The 17,306-nt window shown below is 58.3% G+C and overlaps 2 protein-coding genes and 2 non-coding genes across 4 annotated transcripts; all 4 read left to right on the top strand.

Moving 5' to 3' along the window:
- The first annotated feature begins 1,263 nt into the window (after positions 1-1,263).
- RPS11 (ribosomal protein S11) lies at positions 1,264-3,388 on the top strand. The gene is made up of 5 exons (XM_041470327.1): positions 1,264-1,376; positions 2,013-2,144; positions 2,342-2,417; positions 2,836-2,965; positions 3,218-3,388. The coding sequence occupies exons 1-5, from the start codon at positions 1,362-1,364 to the stop codon at positions 3,339-3,341; spliced, it is 477 nt and encodes a 158-aa protein (XP_041326261.1). The 5' UTR covers positions 1,264-1,361; the 3' UTR covers positions 3,342-3,388.
- LOC121355151 lies at positions 2,519-2,602 on the top strand. Its single transcript, XR_005955388.1, has one exon. It is a non-coding gene; the product is annotated as a small nucleolar RNA SNORD35 (small nucleolar RNA).
- On the top strand, positions 3,039-3,128 carry LOC121355150. Its single transcript, XR_005955387.1, has one exon. It is a non-coding gene; the product is annotated as a small nucleolar RNA SNORD35 (small nucleolar RNA).
- A 12,937-nt stretch (positions 3,389-16,325) lies between the features above and the next one.
- LOC121355126 (olfactory receptor 52B2-like) lies at positions 16,326-17,306 on the top strand. The gene has a single exon (XM_041470322.1). It carries the CDS (start codon positions 16,344-16,346, stop codon positions 17,304-17,306), a length of 963 nt encoding a protein of 320 aa, XP_041326256.1. The 5' UTR covers positions 16,326-16,343.

The following is a 17,306-nucleotide window of genomic DNA, read 5'->3' as shown; positions in this document are numbered from 1 at the left end:
TGCTGCTGGCCTGAGACACCCCTGAGTGTCTGCTCCCCCAGCTCTGGGGGCCCTGGGGTGAGGCTGTGACTGTCAGGGACAGCGGGCAGCTCATGGAGCAGGTGCCAGCCCTGGTGTCCCATGTGTGGGGTGCCCTGGGCCCAGGTGCCACCGCAGTTCCGATCCAGCACTGGCCGGGGACACCCCTGGGGACACCCCTGGGACCGTTCATGGCCCTCACACAGAGGCTTCCTGCTGTTCCTGGGGTGAGGGGGGAGATGCACACGCTTGGGATGGGATGGGGATGATGAGGATGGGGGTGGGATGGGCTGAGGCTGAAGGGGACGGAGCCCCAGTGCTGGTGGCTCCTGGGCGTTCTGGGGGCACCCTCTGAGCCACGGCTCCATGCTGTGTCCCAAACACGCCCTGGCTGTGTGACCTGTGGGAACTGGCACTGGACAATGTCTGGATTTCAGTAGTTCACGTGTTTATTCCAGTCAGTGTCCAGCTTTTCTCCAGCTGCACGGGGCATACTGTGGGGAGGAGAGTGGGGTGAGCGGTATCCCGCCTTGTCCCCAGCAGTGTGCACCGTCAGCCAGCCAGCAAAGGGACAGAGCCAGACCTGGGGTGCTGCCCGTGTTATGTGCAGTTCCAGCCCTCAGCCGAGCCTTTTCACAATTGCCAATCCATCTGTGACCAACTCCCACTCACCTCTTCGGGGTTTTGCCCCACATGAGCTCCTGTCTGTACCAGAGACACTGCGGCCACCAAGGCAGGGATTGTCCCCTGTGCTGGCACTGCTGAGGCCACACCTCGAGGGCTGAGCCACTTCTGGGTCCCTTAATTCAGGAAGGACACGGAGGGGCTGGAGCATGTCCAGGGCAGGAAACAGAGCTGGGAAGGGGCTGAGCCTGGAGCAAAGGAGGCTCAGGGGCCCTTGTGGCTCTGCACAAGTCCCTGCCAGGAGGGGACAGCCGGGGGGTCGGGCTCTGCTCCAGGGAACAGGGACAGGAGCAGAGGGAACGGCCTCAGGCTGGGCCAGGGCAGGCTCAGCTGGGCCAGCAGCAGGAATTTGCCCATGGAAAGGGTGCTCAGGCCTTGGCAGGGGCTGCCCAGGGAGCTTTGCAGTGCCCATCCCTGCAGGTGTCCCCTGGGGGTGGCACTGAGTGCTCCGGCTGGGCACAGGGAGGGCACAGCCGGCACCCCGGAGCTCTCGGGGCCGCTCCGTTCCCGCTCCCCTCAGGAATTCCGGAGCCGTTTCCGCCTTTCCGGCCCCGCCGCCTCACACCGGCCGCGTGACGTCACTTCCTGCCCCTGGCCCCGCCCCGGTTTAACCCGCACCCCGCGCGCTCCGCGGCCTCTTTCCGGCCGCGCTCGCCAAGATGGCGGACACGCAGGTGGGTGCTGCGCGGGGCCCCGGCACGGCCCCGGGACAGCCCCGGCATGGCCCCAGCACGGCCCCGGGACAGCGCGGCACAGTCTCGGGGGGACCCTGAGAGGATGATACCGGCCCAGCGCTGGTGGGGGGCGCGGGGGAGGCGGCTCGGCCCGGGGAGAGGCGGCGTGCGGGAGAGGCGCTCGGTCCGGGGAGTGGGGAGGATGATGAGGGGAGGTGTGGGGGATCTGGGTGTGGAGGCCCGTTCCCCGCGGGGGACCCGTTCCCCAGGGTCGGTGGAGCGAAGTGGGGGTGGAATCTCGTAGCCGGCGAGGGCGGGGGCTTCTCGACTGGCCACAGGGGTTTTGGGGAGGGGGCGGCTCTCGGTACACCGGGGCGGCGGGGGAGGACAGGGTGCCGCGCTCCGGGGTGCTGGGGCAGCGGACACCTCGGTGCCCGGGGTTTGGGGGGGGGGCAGAGGGGCCGGTGTCCCGGGGCTGGTCTGAGTGCTCCGGGGTTTTGCGGGGAAGGCGCGGCAGGGACTCGGTGCCCCGGGGCTGGGCTCACTCTCGGTGCCGAGTTCGCTTGCCGGGGGTCTCGGGGGCTCGCTCCCCCCGGTGCCGGCCCCGTGCTGACCCCCCGCTGTCCCCACCCCCAGACGGAACGCGCCTACCAGAAGCAGCCGACGATCTTCCAGAACAAGAAGCGGGTGCTGCTGGGCGAGGGGGGCAAGGAGAAGTTGCCCCGCTACTACCGCAATGTGGGGCTGGGCTTCAAGACCCCGAAGGAGGTGAGGGGGCCTGGGCTGGGGGCCGTGGTGGCCCTGAAGTGGGTGTGGCATTTTGGGATGGGGTCAGAGGTGGCCTTGGCAGTGCTGCTTGGACTCGAGGCCTCTGGTGGCTTTTCCCCACCTGTGTCTGTGGGCTCTGTGGGCTCTGGTGGCACACGGGCTGTGTCTGCCCCCCTGACAGCTGCCTGTCTCTGCAGGCCATCGAGGGCACCTACATCGACAAAAAGTGTCCCTTCACGGGCAACGTCTCCATCCGGGGCCGCATACTCTCAGGTGAGCTGGAGCATCCCCAGAGGAGTCCCGTGGCAGATGTGGGGCAGGTAACCAAGGTAACCAACCCCCGAGGTCCCTGTGGCCTGCCCCGGTCCTGGTCCCGCAAATGATGGCAATCTCACGATGGTCTGCCGAGCCCACGCGGGCCTGACGACACTGCCACATGGCTTCACTGATGCAGGGGACAGGACCAGGAGGGCAGGTGGGGGCGGGATGGGAGCTGGGGGAGTGTGCTAGAAGGGTGTGGAGAAGAGCCACAGTGTTTTTGTGACAGAAGCGGGGAGGCTGTGGGCTGGCACTGCGCGGCCAGTAAGCAAGGAGGGATCCCTGGGGCCGGGGCGTGTTGCTGCCAGGTGCCACAGGGATGCCTGGCGGCCCCCCGGAGCCCCCCGTGTCTCAGTGTGCGTCCCTGGCGCAGGGGTGGTGACCAAGATGAAGATGCAGCGCACGATCGTCATCCGCCGCGATTACCTGCACTACATCCGCAAGTACAACCGCTTCGAGAAGCGCCACAAGAACATGTCCGTGCACCTGTCCCCCTGCTTCAGGTGCGTGCCTGTCCCCGGGCTGTCCCCACTGCTGGGCGGGCTCACGGCCCGTCCTCGCCTGGAACCTGCTCACAGGTTATGATGTTCAAACTCACGATGGTCTGCAGAGTCCCCCGGGTGAGGGGCTGCTGACAATGCCACTGGCATCTACTGAACCGCACAGGGCAGGTTCCAGGCACTGCCTGTCCCCGGAGGAGGCTCTGAGGGCCAGGTGAGCCCTAGGAGCTCCCTGACGCCCAGGTGTCATTGCAGGGACGTGCAGATTGGGGACATCGTGACAGTGGGCGAGTGCCGCCCCCTCAGCAAGACCGTGCGCTTCAACGTGCTCAAGGTGACCAAGGCTGCAGGCACCAAGAAACAGTTCCAGAAGTTCTGACACCGCTGGGGACAGGTGTGGGAGGAATAAATGTTGGGAAAGTGGAACCACCTGTGTGTGAGCTGAAATGAGCTGTGTGCAGTGCAGGCTGGGACCGGTGACGTGTGGGCTCAGGTGTGTGCTGCTGGGGGCACTGTTCATGGCAGAAAAGGGACACTGCAGCTGCTCCTGTCCCCTGCTGTGTCCCAGGCCAGTGTTGGTTTGTTCTGGGCTGTGTCTGCCTTCCCGGTGCTGCTGCAGCACGTGCTGGGTGTGGGTTTGGTAATGACGCAGAATGTGAAGTCACCTGGTGGTGACAGGGACAGGAGTGGCCCTGAGGGTCCTTCTCAGCAGGAATGAGTGGTTCAGCACTCTGGGGCCAGCTCTGGCAGTGTCACCTTCACACTGAAGTGTCCAAGGCCAGGTTGGACAGGACCTGGAGCACCCTGCTCTCGTGGAAGGTGTCCCTGCCCATGCAGGGGGGTGGAACTGGGTGAGCTTTAAAGGTTCCTCAGCCCAAACTGATTCCATGACCTCTGGCTGCCTCCACCTGCTGCAAGTGAGCCCCACACCTTTGGCTGTGGGCTGGAGCTCCAGGGCTGAGCTGTAGCCACTCCTCCTGCTCAGGCTCCTGAAGGAAAGCTCAGCGTTTGAGGTGAGTTCACACAATTTCAAGTAAATTCAGATTTTTGGGGCATGGTGGCATCCATGCCTTTGTTCCTGGTCCTGCCAGAGCCAGGGGACTGTCACTGTGTGCACTGGAGTTGAGGGAGCAGTGCAGGATGAGGGACCTGGTGTCCAGGGACAGCGAGCAGGAGAGGTTCCAGTTGCCTGGGGGTCTCACTGGTGTCCAGTGCCAGAGGTGCTGTTCATCCCCCACTTCTGAGGATCCTGGAACCGCCTGGGCTGGGACACGCAGGGACCATTGGCTCCCTGTGCCCTGCCAGTCACCTTCAGCCTTGGCTGGTGTCACTGCCCTGCACAAAGCTCCTCCAGCTGGGACCTAAGGGGACATCGGCCATTCCCTGGGAGCCTGCCTGTGTGAGACCCCCAGCTCCCGAGTGGGGCAGCTGAGACCCCCAGACTGGTGGTGCCGCAGCCCCGTGTGTCCCTCGAGGGCTGCGAGGACAAGGTCCACGGCCAGCTCCTTCCCGAGCCCAGACACTCCGGGCTGGGGTACCTGGGCTCCCCGAGCCTGGTGTCCTGGGGGTGTCACAGGGCTCCCAGGAGGGAGGTTGGCTCCTGCTGCAGGACCCCCTGCACTGGGGGGTCTGTCAGCACTGGGGGTTTGGGAGCCCTGGCCTTGTGAAAACACGACTGTGGTGATTTCTGTGACAGGGCTGTGGCAGCTCCTGTGCCCTCAGCTGGCCTGAGCTGACCCTTCCCGGGGCCAAACGCCACTGGGATTTTTCTCTGGGGCATTGGGAATGCTGGGATGAGTCCTGACTCCAGCCCAGGAGCACCTTTACCTGAGGTCAGGGCCAGGCGAGCGGTGCTGTGCAGCCTCGTGTCCCTGTCCCACCGCTGCGGTCCAGGGGAGCCCTGCAGCACTGAGGGCGGTGGTGTTTGCCCCCACAGTTCCCGTGTTTGCCCCCAGGGCCAGGACCAAAGCACAGGCTGCTTGGAGCCTGCACCCCCACACCTCAGTGCCCAATTATGTGCTCCCTGGGAGATTATCCCAAGCCTTCATCCCGGGGTGATTAGTCCTCCTCCTTCACTCCCTCAAGCAGATTTATCTGGCTAATGCGCCTCCGCTGTGAATTATCCCAAAAGGCCTGTTTTAACCCCAAACTGTGATTTCACCGGGGTGTCTGAGCTGGGGGTGGCCTGTGCTCCCCGAGCCCTGCTGGGAGCTGTGGGTCCCTGATCATCCTGCTGCCCCTGCAGGACGGGCACAGGGACAGCTCACATTAAAAGCTTTCCCTTTTAATCCCTTCCTAATCCCTCCTAAACCCTCATGACATGCTCAGAGCTGCTGGATTTGGGTTTTTTTTCGGGGAAGCAGCTCCCAGCAGTGCTGATCTGTGTCCCCTTGGGGACCCCCATTTCCCCACTCCTGGGTTTTACCTTCTGCCAAATGATCACAGAAACTTTAGAGTCAGAGCTGAGGGACCAGCCCCTTCCAGTGGCAGGGGAAGGGCACTTTGTCCTTTTCCTCCTTTGCTCCAGAGCAGGAGCTGCTCCCTTTGGGGCTGTGGGGACGGAGGATGCTCTGGCACAGGGCCAGCCAGCCTGGCACAATCCCTGTCCCTGGAGACCTGCCTGGCACAATCTATGGCTCCAAAGAGCTTCAGCCTGGCACGGGAGAGCCAGCCTGGCATGATCTATGGCCCTGGAGCTGGAGGCTGTCCCATGGCCCAGGATTTGGTGGCAGTTCCGTGGCTGTGGCCCTCAGCCAGCCCTGACTTGCCAGCATGGAACAAAGCCCCATTCCATTAACTGAGGGCTCACATCGTCAGCCTCATTCCCCACCCAGCTCTCTCCAGGCTGGCACATTTTGGAATGAATTCCCCTGCCAGGCAGCTCAGTCACGCTGATTGCTTTTGCTCCAGCACCAAAGGGGCTCCTCGTGCTCTCCCTGCCACAAGCTGGGAATTCACCACCCTTGGACTGACCGTGGCACCTCTCTTTTCAATCCAAAGTTCCCAAATGCAGAGGCATCTGTGGGCTCCTGATTCCAAGGTGGAACTCCCCAATTCCCATTTGTCCATGTTGGGAGGGACCCTAAATCCCACCCAGTGCCATCCTGCCATGGCAGGGACACCTTCCCCTGTGCCAGGCTGCTCCAGCCCCAGTGTCCAGCCTGGCCTTGGGCACTGCCAGGGATCCAGGGGCAGCCCCAGCTGCTCTGGGAATTCCATCCCAGCCCCTGCCCACCCTGCCAGGGAACAATTCCTCATTGCCCAGATCCCATCCAGCCCTGCCCTCTGGCACTGGCAGCCATTCCCTGGCTCCTGTCCCTCCATGCCTTGTCCCCAGTCCCTCTGCAGCTCTCCTGGAGCCCCTTCAGGCCCTGCCAGGGCTCTGAGCTCTCCCTGCAGCTTCTCCTCTCCAGGGGAGCACCCCAGCTCTCCCAGCCTGGCTCCAGAGGGGCTCCAGCCCTGCAGCAGCTCCGTGGCTCCTCTGGGCTCTCTCCAGAAGCTCCAGCTCCTCCCTGTGCTGGGGTAAACCCAAAAGGGCCAGCAGGATTCACCCATCTGCTCTTTCCAGGCTGTATCTGCCCCATGGATCCCCTCTGGCCAAGACCCTCCCAGGTCCCCCTTAGGTCTCTGGAGTGACTCCTGCTCTGGAAGGGTCTGAGGATGGTTTGGACCCCCTGAGGCAGTCTCTTGCCCGAGCTTTCAGCCTGCCTGCCATCTGCCCACTGAGAAGTTATGGGTTTCCCTCCCTTGGAAGCACCTGCAGCAATTTTTTCTCTCACCCCCGTTTTGGCTGTGGTGCCTCCCCTCTGCCCTCCTTTGGCCATCCAAGCTGGAACCTGCTGCCACCACAGACATCCCCCTTTCTGTGTGCGGCTGTAGCCATGATATTTTATGAAAAATCCTTTATTAGGATTTTTTCCCTCCTGAGGAGCTGAGGAGCCTCGGGAGAGAAATGCCAGCAATAACTGTGTGCTGCTGTGGGATGCAACAGGTGCAGCTTCCATTGCTCCACGTGGATTGTTTCCACTTGATGGCCACTCACAGCCACCTGAGGCTGTGAGCAGTCACGGGATTTTGTTATGCATTCTGTTCTTGTTCTTTCCAGCCTTCTGATGATCTTTTTCTCTCTATTCTTTTAGTATAGTTTTAATGTATTATTTTAATACAATATATATAATATAATATAATAGATATCATAATAAAATAAACCAGCCTTCTGAAAAGGGAGTCAAGCCTCGTGTCTCCACACTTGGGGTGCTTCCACCGTGTGACCCTTGGGACACGGTCCCTGGTGGCCCTGGCAGAGCACCAGAGGCTGGATTTCTGACCTCGAGGGTCTGTTCCTCCCTCAGGGGCCCTGGGGGTGCTGCTGTGGCTGCTGCAGCTCGGCTGCATCTCTGCCCACCCTGTGCAGCTGCTCCGGGGTGCTGCTCCCACAGCACTGCTGCCCCTGGGCACGGAGGGCAGTTAACTGAAACTATTCATTAGCTAGATAATTAACTGCCTGCTGCTTCTGCAGGAGGCACTTAATTGTCTAGATATTTATTTATTTTGCTATTTACTTATTGACTTGTTTAGTTTTTTATTTAGTTATTCAGTAAATTCATTAATTAATTACCAATGACTTTAATTATTTAGTTATTCTGGAAATTCATTATTTAATTACTTAGCACTGTAATTATTTAGTTTTTCAGTAAACTCATTATTTTACCAGCAGCCACAGCCCAATCTCTGTCACCCCAGCGATGCCAGGGATGCCCAAGAGCCTCCACAGAAATCACCAGGGCAGCAACAGGGAAATTCCTGCAGGTTTGTGGAGTCCCAGGTGGGCTTTGAGCCCCAGCCAGCCCTTTGTGCCCCCGGCCCTCAGCTCCCTCCTCCTGCTGGGAGTGCCCTGGGAATGAGCTCCTGGAATGATGGGAAGGGGGGATTTTGGGGTGTGAAATGATGTGGAGTGGGGATTTTGGGGTGTGAAACTGGAGCTGGGGATGCCCCACGTGTGCCCCGGGCTCAGGGACACGAGCAGTGCGGGACTGGGGCAGCCCCGCACGGCTGGGGAAACTGAGGCACGGTGTGCAAGGGAGGCCCGGGCGGGTGTTGGGGCCTGCTGCAGCCCCCACCCCGGGGGATTTAAACGCTTGGAAAGCCCTGTGGACTGGCACTGGGGGCACGGGGCAGTGCTGGGGACGAGACAGTTCCACACCTGCAGAGGTCAGGGAGCACCCCGGCCTGGCACAGGGGAGGAGGAGGAGGATTGGTGCTGCTGGGTCAGGGATGGAAGGGAAGACGGCAGCCTTCGGGGGGATCAGGGGGCTCAGGGAGGATCCGTGTTGGCAAGGAGCAGCGAGCTCGGCAGCCTCACTGGCTGAGCGGGACCGGATGGTCTCAGAGCAGAAACACCTCACACTGCTGCTGACTGAACAGCACGCTGTGGAGAGCTATAAACAATGGTTACAGGAAGAGATAATATTTATTTATTTGTTTATTTGTTTATTTGTTTGTTTATTTATTTATTTATTTATTTATTTCAGTCTCACTGGCTGAGTGGGACTGGAGGGGTCTCAAAGCAGAAACACCTCACACTACTGGTGACTGTGAACAGCACGCTGTGGAGAGCTATAAACAATGGTTACAGGAAGAGATAATAATTAAATATTTATTTATTTATTTGTTTATTTATTTATTTCAGTCTCACTGGCTGAGTGGGACTGGAGGGGTCTCAAAGCAGAAACACCTCACACTACTGGTGACTGAATAACACACTGTGGAGAGCTATAAACAATGGTTACAGGAAGAGAGATAATGATTATAAAGAAATTTATAAACTTATTTAAATTTATAAATTTAAATAAATTTAAATTTATCAATTTATTTAAATTTATAAATTTATTTATGAATTTAGAAAATTATAAAAAGAATTGTTTGAATTCTATCCCTCTAAGATTCCCAGGCTCAGCCTGCAAGAAATTGTCTCTGTTGTCTCTTCGACTGAACTGAGAATCTCCAGCGAGGATGCCCCCTTTGTGCCAACCCCTCTGTGCAGTGTCACCCTCCAGGGAAGGCGCTGCAGGAGCAGGGGCAGCAGCTCTGGAACTGCACGGTGCCACTGCCAGCTCCCTTCCCCTGGCACGGCTGGGGCTCACCAGGAGCTGTGGGGCTGTGGCAGCCTGCCTGCACCCTGCGCTCCCACGGCTCTCCCTGGAGAGAGCAGCTCCAGCTCAGCCCGTCCTGGGGCTCTGCAGGTGGGGACACAGCCACAAACCCACTCTGCTGACACAGCCACAAACCCACTCTGCGTGCCTGCAGACCCCCTGCACAGCCAGCCTGGCCCCTGAGCTGGCAGAGCTGGCTGTGGCCCTGCAGGCAGGACAGACCCCTGAGCCCTGCCTGGAAACAGCCCCGCATCTGGGAGAGGGAGAGGAGTGCCACCATGATATTTGTATGAAAGCGCTTTGCTAGGAGTTTTGTCCTATTCTAGCTGAGAAGCCTCAGCAAAGCAATGTAAGCAGTAACTCTCTGCTGGCTGTGGAATGTGGTCTGGACATCGTTTACCAACAGGTGCATCTTGGACTGGTCTGTGTGAATCGTTTCTACTGAACGACCAATCCGTGGTCCAGCTGTGTCAGACTCTCTGAGAGTCACAGGTTTTTGTTATCCATTCCATTCCATTCCATTCCAGCTTTCTGTTTGTTTGTTTATTTATTTATTTCAGCCTCACTGGCTGAGTGGGACTGGATTGGTCTCAAAGCAGAAACACCTCACACTACTGGTGACTGAATAACATGCTGTGGAGAGCCACCACTATAAACAATAGTTACAGGAAGGGAGATAATATTTATTTATTTATTTATTTTATCAGCTTTCTGATCCATCCTTTCTCTCTACTCTTTTCAGAATATAATATAATATAATATAATATAATATAATATAATATAATATAATATAATATAATATAATATAATATATAATCAGCCTTCTGAAACATGGAGTCAAGATTCTCATCTCTTCCCTCGTCCTGGGACCCTCAAACACACCCACAAGAGGAGCAGAAGAAAAGCAAATAACCCAGCGAGGCTGGTGTGGAGCAGAGCCCTGCGGCTCTCTGCGCTCTCGGGGAGGATTCAGTGTTCTGGTTTGAGGGAGAAGGGGAGAAGGACAAAACCTGGCACCGTGAGACCGGGGCTGAGCCCCAAAGGAGGCTTTTGGGGGTGCTGCTGCTGCCCTTCCTTGCTGGAATCCGCTCTGACAGCGTTCCTGTGGGAGCCCTTCACTCTGGAGCCCTGCTCAGCCGGGTGCTCCCTCTGCGGGATCCCCCTGCACTCTCCAGGGGCTGCAGGGGGGGCTGGGGGCTCCCAGAGCTCGGTGCCAGCAGGAGCCCGGGGCTGCAGGGCAGGCTGATGTCAGCCAGAGCCAGCAGGGAGGGCTCGGCTCCCGTGGTGACACCCCTCACACGCTGGTGTGTCACCAGGTGTGACACCAGGTGTGTCACACGCTGGGGTCACACCTGCCCAGGGGAGCTGCACATCTTTAGGCTTGGCTCACCATGCAGGAGAAGAGAAACCCCAAAGCCAGGGCTGCCATCAGCCCAGAGCTGGCTCAGTCAGCCCAGCCTGGCTGAGCCCTCAGAGGGGCCATCCCCATCCCCTCCGTGTCCCTGCTGTCCGTGTCCCTGCTGTCCGTGTCCCTGCTGTCCGTGTCCCTGCTGTCCGTGTCCCTGCTGTCCGTGTCCCTGCTGTCCGTGTCCCTGCTGTCCGTGTCCCTGCTGTCCGTGTCCCCGCTGTCCGTGTGCCCGCTGTCCCCGCTATCCCTGCTGTCCCCACTGTCCTCGTCCCTGCTGTCCCCGCTGTCACCCAGCCCCGGAGCAGTGTCCCTCAGCCCTGGGGCGGGCACAGCGGCTCTCAGAAGGGTCCGGCCTGGCAGGGACAGCAGAGCTCATCCTGTCCCACCCCTTGCTGGGGACAGGGACACCTCCCACCGGGACAGGCTGCTCCACCCCGGCCAGCCTGGCTGGGGACACCCCGGTCCTTGTCCCCAGAGCTGTTCTGGGCACAGAGGCTGCTCCAGCCGTGGTGCAATGCCCCTCCCCTGAGGGGACGGGGGCTCAGTGGGGGGCTGTCCCAGTGTTGGATGATGCTCTGTTTGATTTAGGGATGGGCTAATTGAGAGGGGTTTTAAAAACTTCTGTTCTGTTCTTAGTCTCATGTGAAGGGTGAGACTGATATCGTAATTCTGAGCCTTCTGTCAGGCTTCGAGCATTCTCTACAAATTCATTTCCCACACCAGGGACACAGCAGGGACACAGCAGGGACACGAGGGACACACCAGGGTGGCCCTGGTGTCACCTGGCTCCCCCCACACTGGGTGAGGCCACAGGAGCCCCGGGTGACCGCAGCACAGTCCCTGGTGTGCCAGAGCCCGTGGCTGTGCCTGCCTGCAGGAGCATTTCCTGCCTCACAGGGACCTCTGCAGTCACTCTCCCAAAGTCTCAGCGTCTCCACTCGTATCCCAGCGGTGCTGCCCACGTCTCCTCTCTGCTGCCCAGGCTGCAGCTCTCCCTGCTCCTCTTCCTCAGGCCAGTCCTAGGGAGTGCCCCGTGTGTGCCCCAGCTCCGGGGACAGCAGGGACATCCCCCACTGCTCCCAGCTACACCCTCACTTCTGGGGCTCCATCCCTGTGCTGGGCTCTGCCGGGCTGGCTCTGGGGCTGCACCCCTGAAGCCCCCAGGGGCTGCTGTGGGTGGGATGTGCCTCATGGGGCTGCTGTGGGTGGGATGTGGCTCACAGGGATGGATGGGGTGGGTGGGATGTGGCTCTCAGGGATGGATGGGGTGGGATGCGGCTCACAGGGATGGGTGGGTGGGATGTGGCTCACAGGGATGCTGTGGGTGGGATGTGGCTCTAGGGATGGATGGGGTGGGTGGGATGTGGCTCTCAGGGATGCTGTGGGTGGGATGTGGCTCTCAGGGATGGGGTGGGTGGGATGTGGGATGTGGCTCAAGGTGGGCTGGGCTGTCAGGGTCTCTGGGGCTCAGTGGGGTGCCCATGGCAGGGGTCAGGGAGGAGCTGAATCCAGCCCCTGCCCTGCCAGGACACCATGAAAAAAACCTCCCAAGCCATGGGGTCAGACCTTCACCTGACAAATTCCTGTGCAGCTCCTGCCCTGCCAGGGCACAGATAAAAAAACCCTCCAAATAATTGGGTCCAACCTTCAGCTGACAGCTCCTGCTCTGCCAGGACACTGAGGAAAAAATCTCCCAATTCACTGGGTCCAACCTTCAGCTGACAGATTCCTGTGCAGCTCCTGCCCTGCAGGACACTGAGGAAAAAACTGTCACCCTGTTCTTCTAAGTTCTTCTAAGCCTTCTGATGTTTACATCCTTGTAACAAACTTTCTCGCGTGCTTTTCTCTAAATAATTACTGTTTTGCATGCTTTTCTGGAGGAGGAGAAATGTGATGGACTGTTGGTTTGTCCAGTGTCATTGGAGAGGTGGCACTGTCACCCTCCAATCCACTGCCACCTTTGGAAATCTATAAATGTTGGAGTCAGAAATTCCTTCTTTTTACTTTGGAGATTCCAGTGTCTGCGTTGTGAAAAATGCCAATCACTTGTTTTTAAGATTTTAAAAGTTTAATAGTAATACAATGGTTATAAAAATATTAATATAATTACAGTAATAAAAATTTGGACAATTTGGATTAGGACAATATGAGATGATAAAAAACAAAGAGTTACAGACAGTCCAGGTACCTTTTCTGGACAAAATAAACCCGAAAAAGGACCCACATTAACAGAGGATTAACCCTTAAACGCAATATTTGCTGTTGCATATTCATACATCTCATACATGATGCATAAATTCCATTCAAACAAGGATTCTGTCTGGGCAGTGTCAGCTTCTTCCTCTGAATCCTAACGGGGCCTTCATGGCTGAGAAGTTAGTTTATTCTGATAATGGGGCAATAAATTCTCTTTCTCTGAAAGATTCAGGTGTCCTGTGGCTGCTCAGTGTGAGTACCTCTTTCCTTTCTTTAAAAAAATATCCCACATACATAGTTTCTATTTTAACATTATGTTATAACCCAAAACTATATTTAACACACTACTTAAGAAAATTAACACAGCACAACTTTCTACCATAACACATACAATATTAATTTTAACATTTGCAGAAAGCCAGTCATAAAACACGCCTTTTTCATGTGTGTAGTTTTATTTCGTGTCCTAGAGCGACACAAAAGCTCCCAAGCCATGGGGTGAGCCCTTCAGCTGACAGATATTTTCTCTCACACCCGCAGAGGTCTGCCAAGGGCTGGTGTTGTCTTTTTATTCTAAAAACTACGTGTCCTTTGTTTACAATTATGTTCCAATACCTGTCACCTATGTTAGACAGTCTACTTCTACTCTAGACCAATCCAAAACTGCCAACATCACCCAGAAGATGGAGGCTGGGAAGAAGAAGGAAGAAGGACAGGGAATGCCCAAATCCCTACATCTTGCCTCCTAGACCCCCATAGTAAAAATCTTCAAAATTCCACCTTTCACCCTGTGACAATTACTATTATGCTACTTAAACTTCCGTGCCCTGTGATTCTTCACACACGGTTGGTAATTTGCTCCATGGGTTGAGATCGAACTCCCAGGTGTCTCTGTCTTCCTGCCGGGCCACGTGTCAGCCAGGGCACCCCTCTGGGTGTCCCACCATCCAAACCCTCCCTGGAGCCGCAGCAAGGGCCATCCTGCCCTCTCCAGACGTGTGAGGCAGCAGAGGAGACCACGCCGACGTCTGTGAGTGCGGGGCTCCTGGGGAACCTCTCCAGAGCTGCTGCAGGAGGGATGGTGCCTTGCCAGAGCCTTCCCTGGATCCAGGATCCGTCTGCAGGATCAGAAGCTCCCACTCCTTGTTGCCCCAGGAGCTGTCTTTGGGAGGAGGGAGATGTGTCCCGGGGTGAAGGAGGGATGGGAAGGAGGGGTTGGACTGAGATCAGCGTCGCTGGGTGGGGCAGGACACGGCTCAGAACTGACTTTCTGACCATTCCTTTTGCACTGGATGGTCTTAGAGGTCACAAAATCACGGAATCATGGAATCCCAGCATGCTTCTGGTTGGATGGGACCCCAAACCCCACCCAGTGCCAGCCTGCCATGGCAGGGACACCTTCCCCTGTGCCAGGCTGCTCCAGCCCCAGTGTCCAGCCTGGCCTTGGGCACTGCCAGGGATCCAGGGGCAGCCCCAGCTGCTCTGGGCACCCTGTGCCAGGGCCTGCCCACCCTGCCAGGGAACAATTCCTCATTCCTAATAATGATTTTGTGGATGGCTGGTTTGACCAACGATCCTCACCATAACTGCAATCACGGTGGTCGATCAGTGCCCATGGCTGCACTGGGTGCAGAGGGGAGCCGGCAGCTCGAGGGGATTGCTCAGGGAGGTTCCAGCAGCGGAGTGAGACAATTTTCACCTGCTGGAGATAAAAATCCCAGACATCCCGGATGCCCCGGATCCCAGGATGCCCAGGCTGTGCCCATCTCCTGCTCAGCTCTCCACAGCCCGGCCCAGGGTCCGGTGCCCACGGAGAGAGGAGGATCACCTGCAATGCAAATGCTGGAGAAGCGGAAATGCCTCACCCGGGATGTTAAGTGCTGTTAATGGTTAATGCGCCGGCAGTTTAAACCTCCCCAGGTGCAGGGGCCGATGCTTGTCCTGAGTGCGGAGAGGGAAGGATCGCTGCCCCAGCCCTGGCAGGGCTGCGCTCCTCTCCCCGGCGCGGGGCCGGCCCTCGGTGAGTCACTCCGTGTCAGACCGGGGCTGGGGCACGGTTCTGCTGGGGAGGCTGAAGGGAAGCACAGTGGTGCGTGAGAGGAATGGATTTCCATATTTCTGGGAGTGGAGGTGGAAAGCCTCGCTGAGCTGCTTTGCAGCCCACCCACACTCCCAGGCTGGTGTTGGAGCCTCGAGCGCGCCCGGGCAGATTTAATCCCCTGCTCCGGACCCACACTGGCTCGATTCACCGGGTGACATGGCTCTGCAGGTGGAAGAGGCGACTGGACAAATATTTGCCATGAGCTGAAGGTCTTTTCTGCCCTGAGCCGCGTTTTCTGTGGACTTTTGGTTCAGGGAGCTTGGAGTGCTTAATGGAAGCACTCAGAAATGCAAACACGGCTGCCTTGGGTACCTGCTGCTTGCAACGAAAGTAAATCAGGCTGCAAGCAGGGAAGGGTTATCTTTGGTCCGAATCCAACCGGTTTTCCTCCATCCCAGCCCTGGCCTGGAGCTTTGCTATGTACAATGGGGTTTACACAGGGGATGGGAGCTGGGGGAGCACGGGGGAAGCTCGCAAACCCAGCAGCCCTGTGGTGGGACCCTCCTCAAAGCCCTTCCCACCGCAAGGGAGGATTTGCAGCTTGGCTGGTTTGCAGTATTCAGGTCTTCAAAGATCCCTCAGGCCATCAGTCCTGGGACAGTGCTTCCAGGTGGGGATGGTGCTCCCAGCTCCGGCTGCCCCAGCACTCCAGGAACTGGGAAAACTGAGCTCAGAGCCTGGCAGGGCTCCAGAGCCCAGCATCAGGGCAGAGCTCTGCACTTGGGGTGTCCCTCTGGGGCACTTGGGGTGTCCCTCTGGGGTGTTTCTGCTCTGGGCCAGAATTTCTTTGGGCAAGGATCACTCTGTGCAGTCCACCATGTCTTTGTCCCTCTTAATGAAGGAGTGGAAAAGGAATGAAGCAAAAGGCAAGGAAAGAAAGGGCTCCCTCTGCTCCAGAGCCAGGCTGGCAGAGCTGGGGTTGCTCAGGCTGGAGAAGAGAGGGCTCCGAGGTGACCCTGGAGCCCCTTGCAGTGCCCGAAGGAGCTCCAGGTGGGAAATGTGATGGGTGGCCTCAGCCCTCAGAGGCGCAGCTGGATGTCAGTCACGTCCCAGACACTGCCCAACATCGGGGAAGGATTTATTCCTATATTTGGGATTTTACAAGGAACTTTGGTCTGAGCAGGGTGAGAAACTGTATCACCTCACGTCCCTGGAGGGCCTGGAGTCCCAGCACAGACACAGCTCTGTGTGTGCTCACAGACAGAGCCACTGACTGGGACGAGGCTGAGGGTGACTTCCATGACTGTTTCTATGGTTTTGCGAGGGTTAAAGCAGAGCTGGAAAAAGGCCTGACCTGTTTGGCAGTGGGAGAGCAGAGATGTTTTCCTTCCAGACCCACTTTGTAGGACTGGCAGAACAAACAGGGCCCTTTGTGCAGAACACAGCCAGGCACCCCTTGGGAGGAAGGCAGGAGCCTTGTCACTTGTGCCCTGATTTGCAGCACCTGTCAGGCAAACCCGGGCTCATGGGGGGGTTTATCCCTTCTCCTTCCCGCACAGGGCCGAGCCCGAGCACGGGAACGCCATGTACGAGCTCAACGAGAGCAGCTTCGACCCCATCACCTTTGTCCTGACGGGCATCCCGGGCATGGAGGAGTCCCACGTCTGGATCTCCGTCCCCTTCTGCCTGATGTACCTCACGGCCGTGCTCAGCAACCTGCTGCTGCTCTTCGTCATCGCCACGGACCGCAGCCTCCACGAGCCCATGTACCTGTTCCTGGCCATGCTGGCTCTCTCTGACCTGCTGCTGTCCACCACCACCGTGCCCAAAATGCTGGCCATCTTCTGGTTCAGCGCCAGGGAGATTTCCTTCGACGCCTGCATCACGCAGATGTTCTTCACCCACTTCAGCTTCATCGTGGAGTCCTCGGTGCTGCTGGCCATGGCCTTCGACCGCTACGTGGCCGTGTGCGCCCCGCTGCGCTACGCGGCCCTGCTGACGCCCTCGGCCATCGCCAAGGTGGCGGCGGCCGCCGTGGCCCGCGGCTGCTGCATCATGTTCCCGCCCGTCTTCCTGCTGAAGCGGCTGCCCTACTGCGGGCACAAGGTGATGCCCCACACCTACTGCGAGCACATGGGCATCGCGCGCCTGGCCTGCGCCGACATCCGCGCCAACGTGTGGTACGGGCTGACCACGGCGCTGCTCTCCTCGGGCCTGGACGTGGTGCTCATCGCCGCGTCCTACGCGCTGATCCTCAGGGCCGTGTTCCGCCTGCCGTCCCCCGCCGCCCGCCTCAAAACGCTCAGCACCTGCGGCTCGCACCTCTGCGTCATCCTCATGTTCTACGTGCCGGCCTTCTTCTCCTTCCTCACGCACCGCTTCGGCCGCCAAATCCCCAGCCAGGCGCACATCCTGCTGGCCAACCTGTACGTGGTGGTGCCGCCCATGCTGAACCCCATCGTGTACGGCGTGAGGACCAGGCCGATCCGCGAGCGCGTCACCCGCCTCCTGTGCCCCGCGGGCACGGAGCGTGCCTGCCGGTGCTGA

This window comes from Pyrgilauda ruficollis, unplaced genomic scaffold (genome assembly GCF_017590135.1).
Source record: "Pyrgilauda ruficollis isolate IOZ18807 unplaced genomic scaffold, ASM1759013v1 scaffold244, whole genome shotgun sequence".
Taxonomy (NCBI): Eukaryota; Metazoa; Chordata; class Aves; order Passeriformes; family Passeridae; genus Pyrgilauda; species Pyrgilauda ruficollis.
This window is presented reverse-complemented; position numbering and strand designations above follow the sequence as displayed.

What these genes read in the sequence shown, in the direction of transcription:
- LOC121355126 (XM_041470322.1), top strand. Translation starts at nt 16,344, where the DNA reads ATGTACGAGCTCAACGAGAGCAGCTTCGACCCCATCACCTTTGTCCTG.
- RPS11 (XM_041470327.1), top strand. An exon ending in CCGGGGCCGCATACTCTCAG is followed by an intron (nt 2,418 to 2,835) that starts GTGAGCTGGAGC and finishes TCCCTGGCGCAG; the next exon opens with GGGTGGTGACCAAGATGAAG. An exon ending in CACCTGTCCCCCTGCTTCAG is followed by an intron (nt 2,966 to 3,217) that starts GTGCGTGCCTGT and finishes GTGTCATTGCAG; the next exon opens with GGACGTGCAGATTGGGGACA.